The 24,010-nt window shown below is 30.7% G+C and overlaps 2 protein-coding genes across 4 annotated transcripts in view; both read left to right on the top strand.

The window, feature by feature from the left end:
- LOC109325982 overlaps nt 1–5,233 on the top strand; it is a 7,633-nt gene extending 2,400 nt beyond the window's left edge. Inside the window, exon 9 of the mRNA XM_019558636.1 lies at nt 5,155–5,233. Within this exon, the coding sequence (XP_019414181.1) occupies nt 5,155–5,233 (79 nt within the window). The remainder of the gene's footprint in view (nt 1–5,154) is intronic.
- LOC109333292 (auxin response factor 9-like) lies at nt 13,839–23,913 on the top strand. 3 transcript variants are annotated; one of them, XM_019568702.1, is made up of 15 exons: nt 13,839–14,350; nt 14,715–14,830; nt 15,002–15,097; nt 15,228–15,284; nt 15,535–15,687; nt 15,786–15,870; nt 16,241–16,331; nt 16,424–16,588; nt 16,710–16,823; nt 16,919–16,991; nt 17,104–17,251; nt 17,331–17,962; nt 18,215–18,239; nt 23,287–23,449; nt 23,554–23,913. In XM_019568702.1, exons 1-15 carry the CDS (start codon nt 14,317–14,319, stop codon nt 23,672–23,674), a joined length of 2,073 nt encoding a protein of 690 aa, XP_019424247.1. In that variant the 5' UTR covers nt 13,839–14,316; the 3' UTR covers nt 23,675–23,913. The 3 variants fall into 3 exon arrangements, with proteins under 3 accessions (XP_019424247.1, XP_019424255.1, XP_019424263.1); XM_019568710.1 differs by lacking the exons at nt 23,287–23,449; nt 23,554–23,913 and adding an exon at nt 18,507–18,730 and having other exon boundaries at nt 17,334–17,962; nt 18,215–18,402; XM_019568718.1 differs by lacking the exons at nt 23,287–23,449; nt 23,554–23,913 and adding an exon at nt 18,507–18,729 and having other exon boundaries at nt 17,104–17,236; nt 18,215–18,402.

A 24,010-nucleotide genomic window follows, 5' to 3' on the forward strand; every position in this document is an offset into this window, starting at 1 on the left:
ATATATATATATATATATATATATGTATGTATGTAGGCCACAAAGACTTATGAGAAGGGGAAGTCTGTTGCTAATATGAACAAGAAAGATGATGAGTTTGAATGTGTAAGCCAAAGTTATAAACATTTATCTTTTCTTGCATGTTTTTTAGTCCATAAACCTTAACCTTGATTTTGTGGAATTTTTGTGACACAACAATCATTGTAAAGTTGTTCGGATCATGATCTAGATTATCAAGCATATATGACTCCACTGAAGAGGCTCGGGTGATCTGTCCGGTTTTAGGATACTCAAGATCTTGCATTTGTACAAATGTCTTCCACGAAGAATGCCAAACCTATTAATTCAATGGATGAATAGTCCGTGTCTATCAACAATATCTATTTTTGTATTGAACTTTATGGACTAGGATGTAACTGATGTTTTAATGTTTTGTGTATTGATGAAAATGCCCAGGGTGGCATTTGTTTAAATTTTGTTTATGCCTATGTTTGTGTTTGGTTTATGCTACTTTTGTTCTTGACAATGTAATGGTTGACATTTTATTATATTTTGAAATCTTTGTTTTTCATTTACATTTACTACATCATTGTCTACGACAATGATTATGGATACATACTGTTAAGTGCTAATTTGATCTATAAATAACACATAATTTTATGGCACTTTATAACTATCAACCCTAATCATTAGAAAAATACTCATACATGATTAAAAGTTCGATTTATTGGCTAAGCTTAAGTCCTAAGTAGTTTTGTAGGCTTAAACTGGATAAAAGAATATAAAAATCCAAGTTCCTAAACTTAGCTTGGCCAAGCTCAGCGCTGGATCCACGCCAAGTGAATTTGACAACATCTGATAGTTGCGCTCAATGCAAGATCCATGCTTAACACATGAAAAGTCACGCTCAACGCACATCCTGCACTAAGCATATAAATTCGAGGAATTAAAAAATTAGCTATTGTCTGGAATACACTCAGTATCTCCTCCATGCTCACCTCTACTTTAAATAGTGTTCTCATGCTGGCTTATGCGCTTAGGGCACTGTTGTTGTGCTGAGTGTTGGATCCAGCTGGCTGGACATGACCTTTGGACGTACCAGGCTGCGCTGAGCATGTTGGTTGGGTCATTTTTTGAACCCGAACCCGACCATAGACCCGAAGCTAACTCGGCCCTAAATATTGTCTGGGTTAGCCTTTAAACCCAAACCTATACCCGATTAAATATAATGCATACTCATTTTATATATAGTATTCTCAATATTATCTATTATTATGAATTTTTAATTTGACATATAAAATGATATATTTATATATATTGTTAATCATGTATATATGATGAAAAAATTAGAGAATCAATAATACTTTCGACCAAAAAAGTGCCATTATTCTGTACATATTTAAATAGAGACACATATAAACATGATGAGTGAGTGACCATGAGACGGGTCACGACAGGTCATCTTTGGTCCCTATCTGGCCCTAAATATTGATCAGGTCTAATTTTTGAACCAAGACCTAGATCCAATGAGACTCGATCTTATTTTAGTTAGATCATGATCTGGTCATATTGGGTGAGCAAATAGGGTTATGTCCTGCTCACTCTTAATTTAAAGGGTTCTAGTCCATTTCATTTGTACACTTACTTACTTCTTCGAATTGTACTTTCATTTTAGTCTTGTTTTAGAGAGTTTAGCTCACTTAGTTCATTGAAACTATGTGTAAGCATCATAGGTGATAATCGTTACTCAATCATGTGTGGCTCCACCACCCCATGAGTGTATTATCTCTATCTTTCTTACATTGTGTGGATATGAGTAGCTAAGAACCTTTTAATTGGGGTTGAATGTAGCACAAATTTGATAAAGTGCTAGCATTAGACATTGGTGTCTAACACAATTAAGGTGAGGCATTTTTCTCAACTTACATGCATGATTCACTAGACATAGGGGCATGAGTTTGTATGTCATTTTTCTTATTTTATGCATCAAAATCACTAGACATAGGTTTTTCTTACATAAGTGACTAATTGACTAAGACATTAGCAATTAGTCAATTGAAGTGTTTATATGGACTGATTGCTCTAATTGGTATGAAATAAAGAATCAAAGTGGGAACTGAGAGTGAATGTGAAGTTCAACCCCGACTATATTTATCATACTTTAGGTATATTCGAAGTGTTTGTATCTTACAACAAGCAACCCAAAAATATTGAGCTGAGAAACAGCGAGTAGTTGAAAGACTATAGTTTAAGCAATTCTATGTGGAGACGATAATTATTTACTATACTTGTTTGCGTCAACAAGGGGCAAATTATAGTAAGGGTAGGTGGGGGCAACAACCCCTTGGATTCTTTATTTCAAATTTAGTTTAATATTTTTTCCAATATATTTTTTGTACTTTGTGTAATTTGTGTGGACATTATAAAATTATAGATAATTGATTAAATTCATTTATGTGTAGGTGTTGATATTGTTTATAATATTATGTTCATAATGATTTTACACTTATGAAACAGATTATGAGGATCACATATTGTCTTTGTCAAACTTTGCAGCAAATTTTTATAATCATTTAGTATTGTAATGAGTAAGATAAGATTAACTTGAGATGTCAATGTCAATATTTTATTATTAATATTATTAATCATTCATGTGTGAAAAACTTCAACCATCTCTGTATTAACTGTAATTTTGATAGTACGGGAAAATGAATGCATATTATTTACTTGATCGATTTATTCATCTTATCTTAACTATTATGATTTAGCTACTACAAAAAGATCATTTTCAACAACAAAAACAACCAAACAAAATTATGTAGTAAGATATGAGATGAATTTCTTGTAGGCAACAGGTGATTTATATTGAAAATGAAATAACTTAAAATTTTACTCATAATTCAATCATCAATGAGTTCGAGTCTTTAAAAAACGGATAACATCACTTTAAATGAATGCATATTTCTCTTTAATATCTTTAATTATTAATTATTGTTTTTATAATTAGTATGTTATTTTGAAAATTTAAAATAATTATATATATTTCTTTATATTTTTTGTTATTAAATTAATCTTAATTATAAATTGTAATTAAATATTGTTGTTCCTCCTAAACTTTGCATCAAGTTCCACCACTAACGACAACCGAAATTGTAATCTTACACCTGACGGTTAGCACATACCAACATGAAACAATGGTCACAACTTATACATAACAAAGTTCTTAATAATGGCTCAGGACGAATTATAAAATCAAGCTATCTCTTCATTGTTATATTCAATGAGGAGTCATAAACTAAAGAGCAATGAGGAAAATGACTTGCTTGGTTTTGCGATATAAATGACCTTTGGATTCAGTCCTGAACCATTTTTTCATTTATTTTCCGTAAGAAAAGGCCCAACATAGGTTATAAAGCTGAGTAAAAAAAAGAGTCATATAATTATCGTATTCATTAAAACTATAGATTTACAATCAACATCACTTGTCATTGAAATTATAAATGTAAGGTTTTTTTGGGTACTAATATGGATATCTCCTCATCCAATAGGTAAGGCATTAATCACTTTTGAGGTATGTGGTTGTTCCTCCCGATAAGTGTCACTCCAAAAAATCGAATCATTAATGTTTTGGTCATCCTCAAAATTTAGCGAGACATTACACTACTAGACCAACGTCTTATTAATTATAGATGTAGAGTTTGACTCCTACTCAAAACTACCCAACAAAGATCAGAGTAATAATAAGTGCAAAACAAAGTAAAAAACAAACTCATAATTATTTATTACACAAATATTAATAACTATCTCACTTCTCAAATAAACAATTATGTTATTTCCTCCAATTTATGCAATTACATCATTTAAAGCATAGATAGACTCTCAAAGTATTTAATAGTGTATATATCTTATAAGTATGCATTGAATAAGCAACAAAATAAATTTTGGTATTATCTTATAATTAATTAAGAATGATATATAATATGGAACATTAAGGTCTTTTATGGATTGTAATGTGATTGAGCTAAAAAAATATGGTTTTTTCGGATACAATAATTATAATAGGTTAAGAGAGCAAATTCTAACTTAGGTATCATCTCTACTCATACTACAAGCCAACTTTTGATCTCCCCTTTTTCTTTTCATTCCCCACCATTCATCTTTTTGTCTTACTCCTTTGTTGAGTTTTTCTTTTTTATTCTTTTTTAAGATGAATGGTGGATCATACCACTCACTTTTTTTCACTTTTTCATATATTATTTATCCTCTATCCAACTTGAATGTAATTGTAACCTTAGCTCTCTTATCCTAATGGAATTAGTAGTAGATATATTTTCATTTCTAACTCATAAGGTTCAGCAAATAAATAATTATGACTCAAAAGAGCTAGCAAGGGATAACAATGCCATTTCGTAAGCTTTTTGGCCGAGTGAGTTCATTTGCAAAATCAAGTACCTTTTTTATATTCATATTTTTCTACCAACTTAGATCAATTAGGCAAGCAAACAAAACAAACAATGCAAGTAATTATAGTTATTCACAAATACTCAATGCATAGTGTATTAGCTCAGTTCCTGGCATCATCCACTCACACAACTTCCTGATTTAAGGCAGCTTTATGTTTCTATTGTTAAAATTTACAAGACTATGATGACTAGATATGACCATTACAATGAGAGTGCATATACATTTTCAAAAAGCATATTATTCCTTAAGCACTTCACTCTTCATATAATATATAATCCTAATAAGTTAACCAATCACATTTAGATGCCGAAAATTTTCAACACAAAACAACCCAAACATTTATAATCAACATCAAATAGAATGAAAGAAATATTTTACATGATTGGAGCTATCATCTAGCTTAGCTCAAATCCACCCCCTCCCCTGAGTTTGCATTGTCCTCATTCCATCAAACATAAGCTCCAATCTACACAACAACATATATCAAATTACAAAATTAAAATACAAAATCAGAAACAAAAAAACAGTAAAATAAATTGGGTCATTGCTTTATTTTTTAAAATAAACAGGTGAACTTATGCAAACTAATAATGTCCATGGCTGACCTTCACTCTATATGTGATATATAGTAAACATTATATATAATTATGTAGAAAATTTCATAAGCTACATGTGAACTAATAAATCAAGATTCTATCTATTACTGAATAGGGAAATTGTTGCTTTTATTTTTACTTTTAAAGGTGAAAATGTCATCTCTTATATCTAAATGGTAAAAGTATTATGTCATGTGGTTTTTTTCCTTTTTCTTTTGATATACTCCCCTCTTCACGGAGAAGATCCTCACCCGTGAACAAAATATAATAAATATTTGCATTACGTTTAGTGTACACTTAGTGTTATAAATTTTGTATGTGGTTTTTTGTTTCCTTAGTACACTAAACTCTATTAAAATGATTACACAAAAGTACTATTTCATGCAGATTAGTGCCTTTCACTAGGTTGTTTCCTTTTGGGGTGTTAAAATCGATCCGTTACTTTAAAATCATACTAAGTAATCATCATGTTGTGCTATAACTAATTATTTTTTCGTTATTGTTTCTTTTAGTTATCTTTGCCTATAAAGGGTCGAGTGAGATTCAGTATTTTTTGGGTTAGAATAAGAACCAATCTATGGCAGGCTTTGGAGCTATTAAGCAATTTTCCAACAAACTAAATCCACCACCATTCAAAATAACAGAACAAAAATAAATACAAGAAAGCAAAACAATAATTTCTTTGTTTACATTTACGGGAGAAAAGAATTATCTCATGTAGTTGAGAGATAAATTATTGATTTTACAATTGCATTTAAAATAAAAGAATTATCTCATTATATCTAAAAGATAAATATAATAAATTATGTTTTTTCCTTTCGTTTTGATGTATTTGTCTTTCTAGTATTAAAGAGAATTGAAACTCATTTTTGAGAGGACATAAAAGGATGTTTAATAAAAGTGGTAATAAATCTCTTGTTTAGCATATGTTATTTTCAAGGCCATAGTATATTCTCTCAAAATACTCAAATTTCTAAACTTGAGACTATATGAAAAGTTAGTCAACAATTTTTTTTCAGGAAAAATAGCTTCACATGTGACATACTTTTCACACCTTAATTTTGTCATGCATGGATTTATTTTTTAATAAATATGATTTATGATGTCATTTGATTTATATGATTGACATATCCAGATGATAATGTGGAGAGACATATGCTTTAATAATATGAAATCAATCAAATCCCATTCTTTGGCCGGAATGATTGAGAAGAACACAACACTATTCTTCAAACTCTCACATTCGTTGTATAACTTAAAAAACACTAAGGCAATGGCCAAAATTACAAAACAATAGAAATAACTAATGAAATGCAAAGAGAGAGCACTTACATAATAATGCAACAAACACATGAAGTTATATAAAAGGTCATAACCTATGCTCTAAGCTAAGCTTTTAAACAAATACCTTAACCCAATTATATATTAAAGTACATCCACAAACTGCTTTACTGCCTAACCGGCTTCCACTAAATCATTTTTTAACATTTTATTGGGAGATTAATAATTTAATTGTACTATTAAACAAATTATTATTCATGTGAATCATGGTTCTTGTATTTGAATACCTTCTCCACCCCACAAAGTCTAATTGTTATGCTGAAGATAACAATCATGTTTCAAGTGTTTTATAGGACCCCTCAAGCATTTGGCTTGGACTAATGACATTTATATTATTGTATTCTTATACCCAAAGAAAACTAAATTTCCTTATAATAATCTCTCGGGTCTTTGATATTCGATCATAATGTTTTATATTGGAAAATTATTTCATTTTATAATAAAATATGTATACGGGTAAAATATTGTGCACCACAAAGATTATAGTTCTTTTTAAAAGGAAGTTCTTATGATTTAATATACACATTATTATAATAATTTTTTTTTGCGAAACTATACATGTCTGGGGTATACATGTGTCTTTTTTTCAATTTAAAATGTTTTTTTCTTTTAATTCTATGAGTATCAAATAGTTACGTTGGAATGAAACCACTATAAATCAAGTCAGGAAAACTATTCAAGGCAACAAAGCTCTCCAATGATTTATTTATTTTTATCTATAAGATTTCGACCTAGAACCTCATTTACGAAAAACAAACTTCTTACCACTTGGACCATCAAAGGTTTTGAAATTTTATTTTTTCTTACCCTAAGTAGTAAAGGAGATCTTTATTACTAGTTCAGTGTTTGAATTCAATCAAACCTCAAGTTGCATATGAAAAATGAGATGCAAGACTACAGTCAAAGGTTGATAAATTCGAAATAAATAATACAATAGGTCATTTTATTAACCCTACATATATGTACAAATCAATGAGAATATGGGCTTAAAATAAAAATATGCTTGGATTAGTCATGTTATATGTGTTTGTGGTATATAAGCCTCTTGTTATTGATAGAAACATGAAGGAGTGGAATGAATAAAGAGGTAAAAAGTTAGATCCAATAATTTTATGGATTCTTGATGCTTGACACATGGAACAAAAAACTTATGAATTGACAAAGTAGGTCAAAAGTGTCCAATATCCCTAGAGAAAATGCTTGCTTTTGGTGTAAAAATACAGTATATATATATATGGTTGATCATGCCACTAGAGAAGGTGTGATTGAATATTTCTTTCATATAATATTGTAATTTGGGTTCTATTATTTGGCTTTCCCAATTGCTAGATGCTATAAAAATTTAATTATATATCTTCACTGAAGTTGATAATCTTCTTTGTTCTTGTATAAGATACGCATATTTTCGTAATCTAAACTTTGATGAATAAACAATAAATAACTGATACTAAATTATGCGTACATCAATTCTCTACATTATGATAGTATAGAATTAGAGTATAGAAGATGAACTGGAGTTAAGTATAGTTATTAATTAAAAATATTAAGACATAAATACTATTCCTATATGCTCAAAGAAAACTCACAACGAAAGATTTCATTTCCTTTATTGTGGCGAGAAATATGTAAATTATATTCTGAGCATGTGGATTTTCCACTTTGATACCAATGCCAATAGAATTCTGTATTAGTGCAAAACTAAGCATATATAGTCCTCCCCTTTTGTCAAAAGGTATTTCTAATATTCGATTCCATAATATATATACACACATACATACATACATATATATATATATATAAATTATAATAATATATATGGATCTCTCTTTCTATAACTCTTTGTTTGATTTCATTAGTAGATCTTCACAGATATCTAAAGCTGTATAGTTAGCAACATCTAATAGAATTTAATATTTTTGTACCCTCAATGATAATTAACGTGTTTTGAGGGTTAGTAATGGGTGAATGGTGGACGAAGTACATTAATGATTAAAATTCTAGTCTTTGGAGAACATTAAAAAAAATTATTTTATGTATCAACACCAATCTCATTATCATTAGCAAGATCATCTCGATTGAGAATAACAACATTAGAGAGTGTACACCAATATATTCAAGAATGAGTTTTTTCGGCCATAGCAACTCTAAGCGATAGGCTCAAATCTTGAGAGACAAGAACAAAGATCGAGGAAAATAAACAATTGAAATATAAGAAGGTTTGAGGTAGGTCATATGGAGCACAAAAACTTTAACGATCTATAATGAGTGGCTTGGAGGGTAAGGATGCAAAATGGTAAAGATAATGTAATGACAATGATTAATAGGTGGTGAAAGAATGATTACATATTGTGAATTTACTAGTTTGTTATTTTGGAATGGGAAGAAGCCTTTTTGCAAAGTTAAAATTTTGCTAAAGGCCCCTAAAGGAGTAAAAGGTAATAATGAGAAGTATGATACTCCACTCTTGTTTGATAGATGGCACAAGCCTCCATTCAACATCCACAACTTGCACAAAAGATGGGATGAAAAGAAAAGTGAAGCATGCTTCATTTTTAGCTGAAAGATGACAATGTAGTACACAATTATATGAATAGGATGGTAGAAAAGACAAAAGCAACCCCACTTGTTAGTATTAATAATAATATTTAGTTGTTGTGCTAACCAACCCATGACATGTGGACAGGAACAATTATCATATTAATCCAATTGCCCATGATTGTCTTCACATGTTTTAACATGAATTCCAACATCAATTGCTTAACTTTTCTTTATTTTTATAAATCTCGAGGTACACATTACAATTAAAATAATCGAAATGATTATTGTTTATTGTTTTAGGTAGGGTACATACATTAAGTGCACTAAAATCTAGATGAACCAAACCTCAATTACCACAAAAAATATTAATAAATAAATCAAAATGAAATAAAAGGTGATTAACAAAAAAAAGTGACCAAACCTAAGAACAAGTGTGCCTATGTTATTTGATAATGTGTACGGTTTAAGGAAGCCAAGGAACACAACCTGAATTGGTCTCCACATGGGGTGTGCATTCAAATCACTAGCCCCACCAATATTGTAGTTCCATAATATATTATGCCCATCAAAGCTAGCAAGTGTAAAGGGAAGTCAATTCTCTCTCCTTTGTTTCTTCCTATAATAATTTGTTTCCCTTGTACTAATTTAATCATAAAAAATAGAACTTCAAATTAGTATTCAAAGATGGAGAATAAAACTAAAATAGGTTCTCTATTGAATAATAAAAAGCTAAAAATAACAAATTTAATATACATTTGATATTTTTGATCATTTTAATTGCTGAGATATAATTGCTGCCAGCTAAAATTCTAATTCCTACAACAAGTGTGTGGTTGGAAAACTAATATTATGTTCATTTCAGCTAAAACAAAATTTAAATGTTTTTTATATAAAAGTTAGGTTGTTTGGAAAGTGACTTAAAATCAGGGAATAAATTTTCTTTCAACAAAAAAAAACGATTGGAAGTGAAACCAATATTTTAAGCTGTTAGGTTATGTTTAATTAATCTCATTATTTCCTCTCCCTATTTCTTCTTCTGTAATACTCCCAACCCTAATTTATATATATTATACATTATACTTGGTTAAGAATTTGAGAAGATTCAGTCTAAGATAAGCTTTTATGTATAAAATTAATTGTCAAAGATAGAATCATTTAGAATAGAAGAACAAAATTAACATTCTTAACAATTGTTACAAATTTAACCATATTCTTAACTATAGTCACAAATTTATCCAATCTCTATTTTTTTTACTAATGGAGGATCTGATCTCTGATCTTAAATGGAATCTACAGATTAGGTGGATACAATTATACGATAAGTTTAATGCTGCTTTTGTTAATTATTGCCTTGATGTGCCATTTAAAAAAAAAGCAAAGCATAGATAGCTCTTAAGAGGAAGCAAAGGACATTTTATATCTTAATGGTAAAAGCAAGAAAATGCAGCAATTGATTACAAATTATAATTATATAATACACTTAATGGTGGGGTCTTAAATCCTAATAATTAGGAATAGACTATTTCATATAGTACCATGGTGGTATTGGTATACCCTCTACCCCATATACTTTGTCCCATCTTGTTAATATTATAATAGAAAACATTGTGGAAAATGATATTAATGATTAATTTTCAGGATAATTATAGAGAGAAAGTCTTTATTGAGAGACCAACAATTTTTGGCTCTTGAAGGGTTTTTTTTCATGGCAATTGACAAAAATATAAAGAATACAATATAAGTGATACTCTAATCCACAAACGGTCTAAAAATAAGTTAATAAAGATTGATATACTCTGATGGATTTAACATCATTCAATATAGGAAAAATTAAAATCTACACAACTTATATTAAAAAGGCTCTGAGAGTTTAAATAAATTAATTCCATCAAATCATCATATGAAAGTTAATGTTCTCAACACCATTTTAATAGTTTTAAATATTGTTTCAAAATTTTGATTTTAGTCTCTATTATCAATTAAATGACAACTCTGACGGATACTCTCTTATAAAAACATCAATAGCACACTCAAAACTTTACCCTCTTTAAATTATGCACGTATTAAAATATTACTACAATAATACTTTTAAGGGCATCTAAAAAAAACTTTTTATGGGATGTTGATTAACTAAAATTAAAGAACACATGCTTTATTGTCTGAGCTCAGTGAAACATATCAGCATAAAAGTGGGGCGTATTAAGACTTTAATCAAACATAGTTAAGAATAAAATATTTGGATCCCATTCCACCCATAGTTAGTTAGCTTTTCTTAATAGATGTAAACATAAATTAATATTAATACATTCATATATATTCTCATTTGTGTGCCTCTAGTATATTATATTAAAAAATTATTTTATGCTACATTGATTGGATGGTCATAAAAGAATGGTTCTCATTAAGCTTCTTAATATCTTAAGAATATTCAATCAAGCTTTGATGGTGGCCTCTCTTCCATTTAGTCAAATAATGCAAAGGCATAAGTCATAGGCGTGCACATGCATTTACGCATCACTACAAATAAATAATCGATCTTTTAATTATTTTAAAATAATAATAATGAAGGGTCTAATCTTAAATATATTTTAATCATCCGGTATAAAGTATGTGAACCAATGTTATTAATATGATATAAATTATTATACAGAGTATTAGTATAGTAATACAATAGTCAATAAGTGGTTAAGTTATATATATTATAATAAAAATATAATATATTTATGACTATAAATAGTATAATTTGAAACATATAATTTAATTATTGAATAACTAAGTAGTTAAAACAATTATTGAGTTAAAGTTTTGAATCATTTTGGTACCATTTTAAAAAATATATTTTTCAATGGCAAACTAATTTTGACTAGTACGGACATGATTCAATTGTCCAGTTTAGATCAATACTAGTATTAACTGATTTAATTACTAAAAAGAGATAACAATCATACTGTACATGCATGAGGAACAAATTTCTAATTCAATTATGACGCAATATTAATAAGTGGGATGTGAAGGAAGACCATTTAGAGTGTAAATCAATTGATATAAAAGCAATTATAGCTTAATTATAGGTGATGAGTTTATATAGATAAAGAAAGATGCATTAAACATATGGTAAGTACAACCTATAATTGTCTTACTCGATCGGAACAAGATTATATCTGTAAGAGAATATCCATAGTAGGTATGTGAACACAGGGGATGTAGGAGACAACTATAGGGCACAGCATAATTCCTCTTAAAAATTGCTAGTCTCAAATTCAACATAACGTTGACCACATTACATTTTAAACAAAACTCAGAGGATGTTTGACTCATGAATATAGTAATTAGGAGTTATAATTTCAAAAGAAGAAATTACCTAAAACATTTTTTAAATTTTACAGTATAATGTAAAAAGTAATCATATTCAAGAATATTATTTTTGGTACTATCAAAGACATTTTCTTACTATTTGTTAAAAAATTAATCTCTTTTAGGATGTATGACTGCCTCTCACAACAAATGTTACTCTCAAGAATCAAATATTTAACATTTTGATCATCCTAAAAATCTAGTAAGGTAATCTTACATCACTAGATTAACTCTTTGTTCTAGACTATTTTCAAGTAATTGATAATTGATATATATTGGTAAAGAGAACAAATTATCTATATATAAAAAAAACTAAGTGTAACAAAAAAGAGAACAAACTATCTTCTTATACGGAACACATATGTTGTCCCACTCCATGTATTATCATATTTGATTGGTTAAAAAAAATTATTTAAATTAAAATAGCATTCTTAAATATTTTTCTGACCAAATAAATCTTCTGGCACATGGAGTGGTACAAAGGAACGAGACAGTAGATATTGTACCCCTTCTTGTATAAGGATATAACATATCTCTTCTACAAAAATATTTATAAAAATAAACAAAATAATATATATGTTATACTTTCACGGATGAATGAAGATAAATTATATTTTAATATGAAGAGATATTTTATTTTATATTGGTAAATGTAGGAAGTCATGCATGCCGCATCTACTTTGATTAAAGATTATAGCTAACAAAAATATATATACCATGAGATAAAAGGTTCTGTACGTTTATCATTAGAAATTGTGATATATACATATTTATTTATTGATTATGCAAATTAGTGTCATCTCGGAAGTCAATTTATCGTGGTCACTTTTACAGGAACAGGACACATCTTTCATTAAATTCTTTTCCCAAAAGTTAGTAATCGCACGCTTATTTCAAAATCGCTTATCCAATTTTTTGGGGTAATAATTGCTTATCCAAATTTATCATTTAAGACTGCATTGAGGATTTAATGCTGGAAACTTCCAGATCTAATGAATACTTTTTATCAGTTCGTACTAATTCTATGTAGTTTATATCAGTAGCGTTTCATACAGATGATATCCATTTTTTGAATGCAATTTATATAATAATTATCAAATTATAGAATTATTCTATATACAAATAATATACTTATAATATTCAAATGATAAAGGGGTAAGAGATATTCTTTTTTTTTAGTAGGTTAAGTTGAGCAGTTGAGGTATTAGATTTCAAATTTGGAATTGGGTATCACAAGCTTTGTTATATAACAATATTCAAAACATCTGAAATCTACTGCACATTGATCATGAATATAAATAATTTTCTGACATGATCTGAAAATCATCAAATGTTTCACATTTTATGCTACCACCACTGGTGTCAAAATATTTGTGATTGATCAGAATATTATAATCTATCGGAATATTAATTTGTATTAAAAAGCTACATCCACTTAGTTTGGATACACTAAATTCTTAAAATATGATACAAAATTATGTATATTTTAATTTAATAATAAAATCCAGAATATAATAAACAATTTGTTGGTAATGAGTGTATGGAGAATAAACAAAAGCACAGTATGTTAAGATGTATCTATAAAGAAGAGAAAGAAGCATAGTTGAAACAAGAGAGATAGAAGACAGAGAAAGAGAGATGAAGAAGAAAAAGAACACATCAGTATTATTGTAACACCAAAACGCAGCAAATTCAATACAAGTGGTTTTGTTTTTGGAGAAAAACATGAAGAAGAAGAAGTAGAAAGTGGCTACATAGTTTTTTTTGTGAAACAGTTGAAGTGTCAGAAAGAAGGAGTAGTTTCATTTTCGTTACAGAATACAAGGAGTGAAACAGAAACAGAAAAATTACTACTTTATTATCATTATTACTGTTTTTTACTCTCTCACACACATGGGTAATATGTTAAAATCAATTATTGCTGCATCTTCAAGAAGAAGAATCAGCTTCTCTTAAGTTTGTAGTATTTGGTATTTCCATTCAAAGGGGTTTTGTGTTTCTTCATCTTCTTGTTGGTGTTTGAATGGCACATCTGGGAAATACTGAAGCAGACACAGGTTAATGCTTTAAAAGGGTGTTGGAATTTTTATGTGAATTGCTTTGTTTGGTTACTCAGAAAGTCCAAGAACAAAGAAAGAGAAAAAAAGAAAAGGAAATGTCTATGTTTTTAGCAGTGTACGAGGTTTTATGTTCTTTTGAAGATTATGGGTCTGCATCAAATTGTTTGGTTTAAATTGGAGCTAAAACCAGTTTTAGTTGTATATTTCTTTACTGGGGCAGTGGTCAAAGGAGAATTAGAGAGAAAAGTTGTTCACTTTCTGGGAAACCAAGCTGAGCAATATAGGCTTCTATGGGTCTTATTTTCTTTGATAAAGTTGAAAATTTTAATTTTGTTTTTTTAACCATTTCTGTTTTGATTAGGTTTTGGAGATGATGATATATACACACAACTATGGAAGTTATGTGCAGGACCTTTGGTTAATGTTCCTCATGCTGAAGAGAGAGTTTATTATTTTCCTCAAGGTCACATGGAACAAGTATGATTCTTTTTAGTTTTTCTTAATTTTTGTTTTATTTTATTTTTTCCTACCAATTTTGGTTCCTAGTTGCTTCCAATTAGACACATTCCTTTGTTGTACTTGTTCTAAAACTTTTAGTCTTCTATGGTGTTGTTTTTTTCCTTTTTGTTCTTTTTTTGTGTGTTGCAGTTGCAAGCATCAACGAATCAAGAATTGAACCAACAAATGCCCCATTTCAATCTTCCATCCAAGATTCTCTGTCGTGTTATGCACATTCAGTTGTTGGTACTCATGTTTTTTTTGTGTTTTTTTTGTCCTTGTTTGTTCATTAACATTATGGTTATGATTATGTCTATGACTATTGTGTCTTTTTGTATTTTATTTTTATCATATGCTTTTTTTTGTTAATTTGTAGGCTGAACAAGAAACTGATGAAGTTTATGCTCGTATCACTTTACTTCCAGAATCAGATGTGAGAATATTTGTGTCTCCTATCTTTTTCTGCTTCTGTCTTGTCTATCTATTTAGTTACTGAAAAAACTAAGATCCAATTTCTCTGTCAAATTTCCTTTATTATTAGTCAATATAGAATATAGGTTGTTGCTTGTTATGGTTTATTTCATTTGATTCCCTCAGCTATCATGTAAAAGGAGTTAAAAGTTGAGTCCTTTTTTTCAAGTTAAATATTAATCTATGGTTTTTGATTTTGTATTTTTATTCAGCAAAATGAACCTACAAGTCCTGATCCATGTCCACCTGAGACTCAGAAACAGATCTTTCACTCTTTTAGTAAGATATTAACTGCATCTGATACTAGCACTCATGGAGGATTTTCGGTTCTGCGTCGGCATGCTACTGAGTGCTTGCCTCAATTGGTATTTAATTATCTCCTTAAGTTGAGGATGAATCATTGTATTTAATGAAGTTTCAATTTTTTTTTATCATTTTAATGCTTTGTGTTTATATATTGTAGGACATGACACAACAAACTCCAACCCAAGAGTTAGCAGCCAAGGATCTTCATGGCTTTGAGTGGAAGTTTAAGCATATTTTCAGAGGTAATTTTGCATTTTACATTGGAAAACTTGTTAAGATTTAGAGTAAATGCTCAAATTGGTATCTGTGAATAGAAAACATGGAGATTTTTTGGTGACTAATACGGACATTTTTGGTATACATAAATTAGCTAACCATTTAATCAGTTAAGATTGCAAAGGTGGGACACTTTAATCATTCAGCCATTTCAGAGACATGAATATTCCCGAAAAAAGTGAAATATTTACCAAGTTAGTCTTCAACAAAATCACTCCCATGTTTGTAGGGACTAAATGATTAGTTTAGTTTTTCTTACAAGGACTTAGAGTATCTTCGTCTTTCTTTTGGGACTACTTCGGGCTTTTACTCTAAGATTTTCTGTAACATGATTAGGTCAACCAAGGAGGCACTTGCTTACAACTGGATGGAGTACATTTGTCACATCGAAAAGATTGGTTGCCGGAGATGCTTTTGTGTTCTTAAGGTATTTCCAAATAACCTTGATTGGTTGTTGGAGATGTTGGGTCTCTTGTAGTTTTTTTTTGAAATTTGGTGTCTTGACTTGATTCTTTGCAGGGGAGAAAATGGTGAACTGCGAGTTGGTGTTCGGCGTCTTGCTCGGCAGCAGAGTCTGATGCCTTCATCTGTGATATCAAGCCAGAGCATGCATCTTGGAGTGCTTGCCACTGCTTCCCACGCTCTTATGACTCGTACCATGTTTGTGGTTTATTACAAACCAAGGTTTGTAAACATGTTGAGTTGTATTGTAAATGTTATTACAATGTTAGTCATTTATGAACCTATTATATATGAGTTTGTATAACGTTTTCTCAACAATTAGTATGACTCTTAATGCATGTAGGACTAGCCAGTTTATTATCGGTCTGAACAAATATTTAGAGGCAATTAAGAACAAGTTTTCTATTGGCATGCGCTTCAAGATGAGATTTGAGGTGGAGGACTCGCCTGAAAGAAGGTATCCGTTGTAAACAGTTACTCTAATAACGGATTGTAGCCTAGACCTTCAAGTTTTGGTAATTTGTTGGCTTATTGCTGTAATTATTTGGTCAGGTTTTCCGGTACTATTGTTGGTGTTGGGGATGTATCTGCAGGATGGTCAAATTCTCTGTGGCGATCAATGAAGGTTGATTGTATTCTTCTTTTGTTGATTGTATTCTCTAAATTTTTGCATCGAAATTCTTCTTTTGTTGATTGTATTCTCTAGATATGAGCTTTTACGATCTTTTATGACTTAGGTTCAATGGGATGAACCGGCAACAATTCCTAGGCCAGAGAGGGTTTCTGCTTGGGATTTGGAGCATTTTGTACCTTCTACTGCTGTAAATATCACTCAGCCTGTGGTGAAGAGCAAAAGATCTAGGCCTTCTGATGTTCAATCTTCTGGTAGGAGAGATTTTTATCGAAGTTCTCTAAATAAGTTATTTATTAACATTGACTAAAATTATGTCTTCGATGAATGTAGAAATTACTGCTAATTCTCCTGCTTCAACTTTCTGGTATCACGGATCATCCTTGTCACATGAACCTACACAATTTGGTGGTGTTGGCGAAGTTCGAAGCAACGAAAACCACGCCATGTGGTCTTTGAGGCAGAAGGAAATTAATGGCAAACCAATGAATACCAATTCCAGCACCTCTAGAGTCTGCATGGAAGGACTATGGCCATCTTCTCCTCATTTAAATGTCTCTTCAAACTATTTTCCTGAGCTCAAAAACAACAAATCTGTTGTGACGACACAATCATCTTGCGTCATTAATCCCCCAGCTTCATGTAGGCCTAACAATGGTTCGATGCATGACGAAGTTGAAAATGGTAAAACGACGGAGAATCACACGGATATCTGGGTATTTGGAGTTAATTTGAGTAGCAATCTCACTAATGTTGAATTTCCTGAGAAGGAACTTGAATGTCCAGCTATTGTTCCAAGTGATCCCAAAGATTTTGTTTCTATTGGTGCATGTGAAAGTGCGAATGGTCAGAATCTCAATAATTCACTGTCCACTAAGGAGCAGAAGCAAATTATTTCTGGTGCATCACCAAATGAGAGGCAGAACAAGCAGACCTCTGTACCATCCTCGAGGACTCGTACTAAGGTACATAAATACACATGTATGGTGCTAGTGCAATATTCTAATGAGTATTTCCATATTTTCTAGGAAAGTTAACCAATGTGAAACTAAAAGAGAAGGAAATTGGTCACCCTTTATGTGAATGGTTGGTACTTGGTTGGGTAGAAATGTTAAGTGTAACATTATTTGAATTTTTACTTCACATGGTTAGTTATTACCCTCTGCATAACCTTTATGATATGTTGATGGATGACTAAGTCTTTATTGTTTGAGAAGGTGCAAATGCAAGGTGTTGCGGTTGGTCGCGCTGTTGATTTGACCATGTTGAGTGGTTATTGTGATCTAATAGATGAACTTGAGAAATTATTTGATATTAAGGGAGAGCTTCATTCCAAAAACAAATGGTTGATTACTTATACCGACGATGAAAATGACACGATGCAAGTTGGTGATGATCGATGGCCGTGAGTAATTTTAACACACTGTAGTCGCTGCACTTTGAATAGTTTTACTTGCTTCATTAGAATTTGAGAGTTTTATTTAACTTTCTAGATCTAATATATGACAGGGAATTCTGTAACATGGTGAAGAGGATTTTCATTATTCCAAAGGAAGATGTGAAGAAGATAAAATGCAAGGATTCGGCCACTTCATCGGAGATTGAAGAGACTCTGTTGAGCACAGAATAGGGATGAGACAAAAGCAAATCTCTTACTCTTTAACATCTTAACTTTTTCAGTTAATATTTTTTTTGGGTTTGGGAGAGGGAGGGGTTAGGGAAGGGTTTCTTATGGTTTGAGTTGCTTTATTTCATGGACAACTTCAAAGTAGTGAATGTGTGTAAGTGGACTGATAATATAAATATAAAACTATAGGAACTTTGGTTGGATTTTATGTACTTTATATTTGTGAATATCTTGTTTTTTGGGTAGTACCATTTGTCATCTAAGTCTGAACATGTATGTTTTTTGTTGCACTTGTGTATGTTTACTTTTGATGTTTGTGGATATATTCTGCATGCATAACATGTTTTTTTTTTCTTTTGCCATAGTTTTCAGCATATTACTAGAGGTTATTTAGTATTGCCATTAATCAAGTTATAACATTACATTTGATTTTGCTTAATAGAGTAAGAAGAAAATTTGATAGATATTTAAGCTTAGGTTGTTTTCCCACCTTTTGACTTGGTCCATTGTTCTCAACTTAAATGTTAATTACCAACAAGGCGTTGATCTAGTGATATAAAATTTCAGTGAATCCTCAGATAGCCTAAAATGTCAAATGTTCAATTTCTGATAATAACACTTTCTCGAGGATAACTGCACATCCTGAAAGGTGGTTCCTTACTCAAACGGTGAAAAAATAATAATGGTTATACAAAAAAACTTAAATCTTAGTTCTTCTATTTTTAAATTGATCAATTATTTTATTTTATTTTTCTTCATTACATATTTGTTTTCGCATATTTTTCTCTCTTATAAGTTGAAAGTTCTGTTCTATGGACAACATAGTGGTGAGGGTGCAATTTTGCTAAACTTGTTTTCAAGATGGACCACAGATTTGTTTTTTACTAGTTACAATACTCATGCCATCTAATCAAGATTGGCGAGAGGCTATGCTTTGGGTTAAATATGTCCCACTTGTTTAACATGGAATATCAATTTCATATGGATGTAAACCCTCTTAAGGCAGCCTTTCAATCCAAGGACAAAAGAGGTTATGAAGGTCTTATAACTTGGGCTAAAGCCAAGTTAGAATCCCTTAAGGTCTCAAAGGATACAATTGATCTGGAAGATTACATGGAGGAAGGACATTTATGTCCTTAGGTATTATTTGACTTAGTTTAATTTTATTTGCATTGATTTAAATAAATTAGAATTTATTCTCGTGGTAGTCTTAGGATTTAATTTTGTCTTAGGAGTTTATTTTATTTGAGGTTCAAGTATTTCTATTTTTGTTTCAATAAATTATGGGAGGGTTGAAAATTATTTTATTTCCTTTGTAACATGGTCCAATAATGACCAAGGTTGTCTTAAGAGATTATCATGGATACAACTTTAGTTTCAAAATAAGATAACATGATTGAAGGAAGCAAGTAAGTGTGCACAGGTCATACATGAAAACACAGTTCAAGGATCTCAAGTTATCAATTAAGCATGGATCAGGGAAAAGATATCATGAGAATAGGGAGATAAGACCACAACTCAAAAGTGGCTTAAAGATAAATAAAGAAAATCATAGATTATCCATTCCAAATAAGCTTGGATTTAATTCAAACTCGAGGACATGGATTAACTTATTGAATTCAGTTGAAGCCTTAAATCAAGGAGGAGCTTGACCCCTTCAATTGAGGCGTGTGAAGACTTAGAGATAATGTAGAAGATAAACTTTCAAATCAGCCAAGGGCCAAGTCAAAACCTCCCCAACTGAATTCCCCTCCACTCAACTTTTGGATAATGACACATGATTATTTTCCCTCAAAGATTTCAGTTATGACTCTCAAGGGTGCAAACCAAAGTTGACCGAAAGATCTCAAAGGAACACATGGTTGACCCAACTCAAGGACCTTGGCCAAACACACAAGAACCAGCCAAGGCCAAGTCAAGCTCATAAGGACCAACCATCTCGGCCAAGACTCAAGGCTCAACAATAATTTCGGCTCAACCATTTGTGATAGTTAGGATTTTATTTTGCATTTTGAGAAGTATCTCCTAAAACCCTATGTTGGTTGTGGCCACAATTTATGTGTTCTTATCAAGCTTTCTAGCTTGTGGTGAACTTCACTTGGCTTATCAAGCTTCCATGCTTGTGGCGCCTTCCACCTTCATTCCTTTTCCATCTTCCTTATGCCTCATGCACACAACAAATTCCCATCCTTATCATTCTATCCAAAATCGTGACCTTCATTGCCCTAAACATCCACCATCGTCCACAACTACCCAAAACAAAGAACAACCCTAACCCATTCATCCCAAGCCGAGATCATCCATCCCTCAATACATCCCAACCGAGACAAACCAATCCTAAAATCACCTATCCAACCTTGATACAACCCTACACTCATACCCCAAGCCAAACAGCCACAAATCCTACCCTACACATCTAAAGCCAAGACCTTTACTAATAAATTCATCAACGTAACCTTAATTACCTATATCATTCCGCAACCAAAACTCTACAAAACCCTAACCTACGCATACAAATCAAGGCCATACCCTACAACTCCCGATCATACACAAACCCTAGCCTAAATTACCAAACCAAACAAAACCCAAATCAACCCAAATTCCTAAGATTCCATCAAAATTGAATTACATTTTAAGAAGCTCAAAACTTCAAGCTAAAAACGATCCTAAAGCTAAGGCAGCCCCTAGAAGTTGTCATCATTAAGTATTTTTGTAAACCTAGGCATAACCTATTTAAAAGTCTACTCTAACATCTCAAACTCCCAATGCTAAATTGTTTATAGGATTTATATATTTTATGTATATATTATATAAAATTATTAATATAAATATATAGTAAAATTATATAGGACGATTAATTATGCTTAATAAGCTTTTTAAGAAGTATGTGTCTTATCTATTTAAGTTAAATAGACTTTTTCAAAAATCTAACTTGTTTATTAAAAAAACTTAGTTTGACCACCTATCATACGCACAAACTTAATCCTTGATAAACAGCCTAGTCTTTTTCTACATTGCATCCTATAAACAACTCTTTATTGAATATAAGTACTTACATTTAATATCCGGTAACTCTACAAACTCAGGCGATTTATTAATGTAAACAAGGTTTTATTTAAATCCAGACATATCTTTTATATGCTATTGAAGGTTCTGGGTATGAATTCAAAGGTTTATGAGTGTCATCTTTGGTTTTTTTCTTCTTATAAATGTTCATTAATGTCAAATAGAGTTTGAACAAATAAAATTATTTGACTTATATAACCTCATTTCAATTTTGTTGCAAATGACCGCATGGAAGATTACAAGATATTATCCTACGACATTATTAAAACCACCCACTTCTTGATGTTTATATCTATTGTATAGCATATCATGTTACCAACTTTTAATTTTTATACTTGTTTATTTTTCTTTAATCATAGCAACAACGGTCCTTAGGTGTGTTTCACATAATTGATTGAAAATTAAAAAAGTTAAATTAAAATTGAAAAGTTTGCTAATGACTAAAAAGTCAAGGCTTAAAGTTTATGAATGATAAGCTAGTTAAAAGATTTGGTAAAATTATTTAATGTTTGTGCCTTATAATATAAGCCACGACATATTTTTTTCTACTACCAAATGTATTCTCTTATCATATGGATAAAAAACTAATTCATTTTTGGAATGTATAATTGTACCTCTTAATAAGCGTCATTCTTAGAAATCGAATAATTGACCTCCCAAAAAGTCACGATATGTTTAACATCATAAAGAATAGACTAACTTACATGACAAAAAATAATTTATATATTGATATTTGATAAATTGAGTTAATTCAATAAACTTTAAGTTTATAAGCTCGTTAAGTTATACCAGCTTATCAGCTTATAAGTTAGGGTTTGTATGATTTTTTATATATTAGTTACCTTATTAACTAAAGTAATCATATGGATTATTAGCTTTCAATTTTTGATCCCTAACTTATAATCTTTCACGTAACTTGTAAGCCTTAGATTGACTAGCAGCTTTCATTTAATCATGTCAAATATATTTAATTTCACTCAAATTAACTTATAAAAAAAGATATTAACTACTCATGGGTCTTTTAATTTAATGATTAAAAACCTTAAACCTTCATAACCAAATAAGGCTACTGACTTTTTGGGAATAAATATATCTGCTGATTGACTTATACGCCCTTCAAGAATGTCATGGAACACTCAATACATTTTTTTTTTGCATTTTATTTCAATATAATTGATCTTTTTTTAGCATAAAATGTGGATATATCTCCTCATAACATTAATTATCAATTTTTATTATATATTTGTCACCAACCTGAAAATTTAATTTGTACAAGATCAACTCCCAGTGGCTTGAATCGAAAGAAGTAGCTCTTTTCACGGCCAAGAAAAAATACTTATTAAAAAAATGGAGTACAAGGGATACCCCAACTCAAACATATTTAGTTATCACATTGCTTGATATAAATTAATGGACGAACTTTCTGGTCATAAACTATAAAAAAAAACAAACTCTAAATTTAATTTTATCCATCAAAGATTCATGATCCAAATAGCCTCTTTAAATAGTAGTTTATTCTGCATATAACCCATGATCACCCCATATTAATCTTGTGACATGAATGAATATATTATTTTATTGTTTGAATGACATAAGGTCGCGCTGTTGATTTGACCATGTTGAGTGGTTATTGTGATCTAATAGATGAACTTGAGAAATTATTTGATATTAAGGGAGAGCTTCATTCCAAAAACAAATGGTTGATTACTTATACCGACGATGAAAATGACACGATGCAAGTTGGTGATGATCGATGGCCGTGAGTAATTTTAACACACTGTAGTCGCTGCACTTTGAATAGTTTTACTTGCTTCATTAGAATTTGAGAGTTTTATTTAACTTTCTAGATCTAATATATGACAGGGAATTCTGTAACATGGTGAAGAGGATTTTCATTATTCCAAAGGAAGATGTGAAGAAGATAAAATGCAAGGATTCGGCCACTTCATCGGAGATTGAAGAGACTCTGTTGAGCACAGAATAGGGATGAGACAAAAGCAAATCTCTTACTCTTTAACATCTTAACTTTTTCAGTTAATATTTTTTTTGGGTTTGGGAGAGGGAGGGGTTAGGGAAGGGTTTCTTATGGTTTGAGTTGCTTTATTTCATGGACAACTTCAAAGTAGTGAATGTGTGTAAGTGGACTGATAATATAAATATAAAACTATAGGAACTTTGGTTGGATTTTATGTACTTTATATTTGTGAATATCTTGTTTTTTGGGTAGTACCATTTGTCATCTAAGTCTGAACATGTATGTTTTTTGTTGCACTTGTGTATGTTTACTTTTGATGTTTGTGGATATATTCTGCATGCATAA

Source organism: Lupinus angustifolius, chromosome LG02 (assembly GCF_001865875.1).
Source record: "Lupinus angustifolius cultivar Tanjil chromosome LG02, LupAngTanjil_v1.0, whole genome shotgun sequence".
NCBI lineage: Eukaryota > Viridiplantae > Streptophyta > Magnoliopsida > Fabales > Fabaceae > Lupinus > Lupinus angustifolius.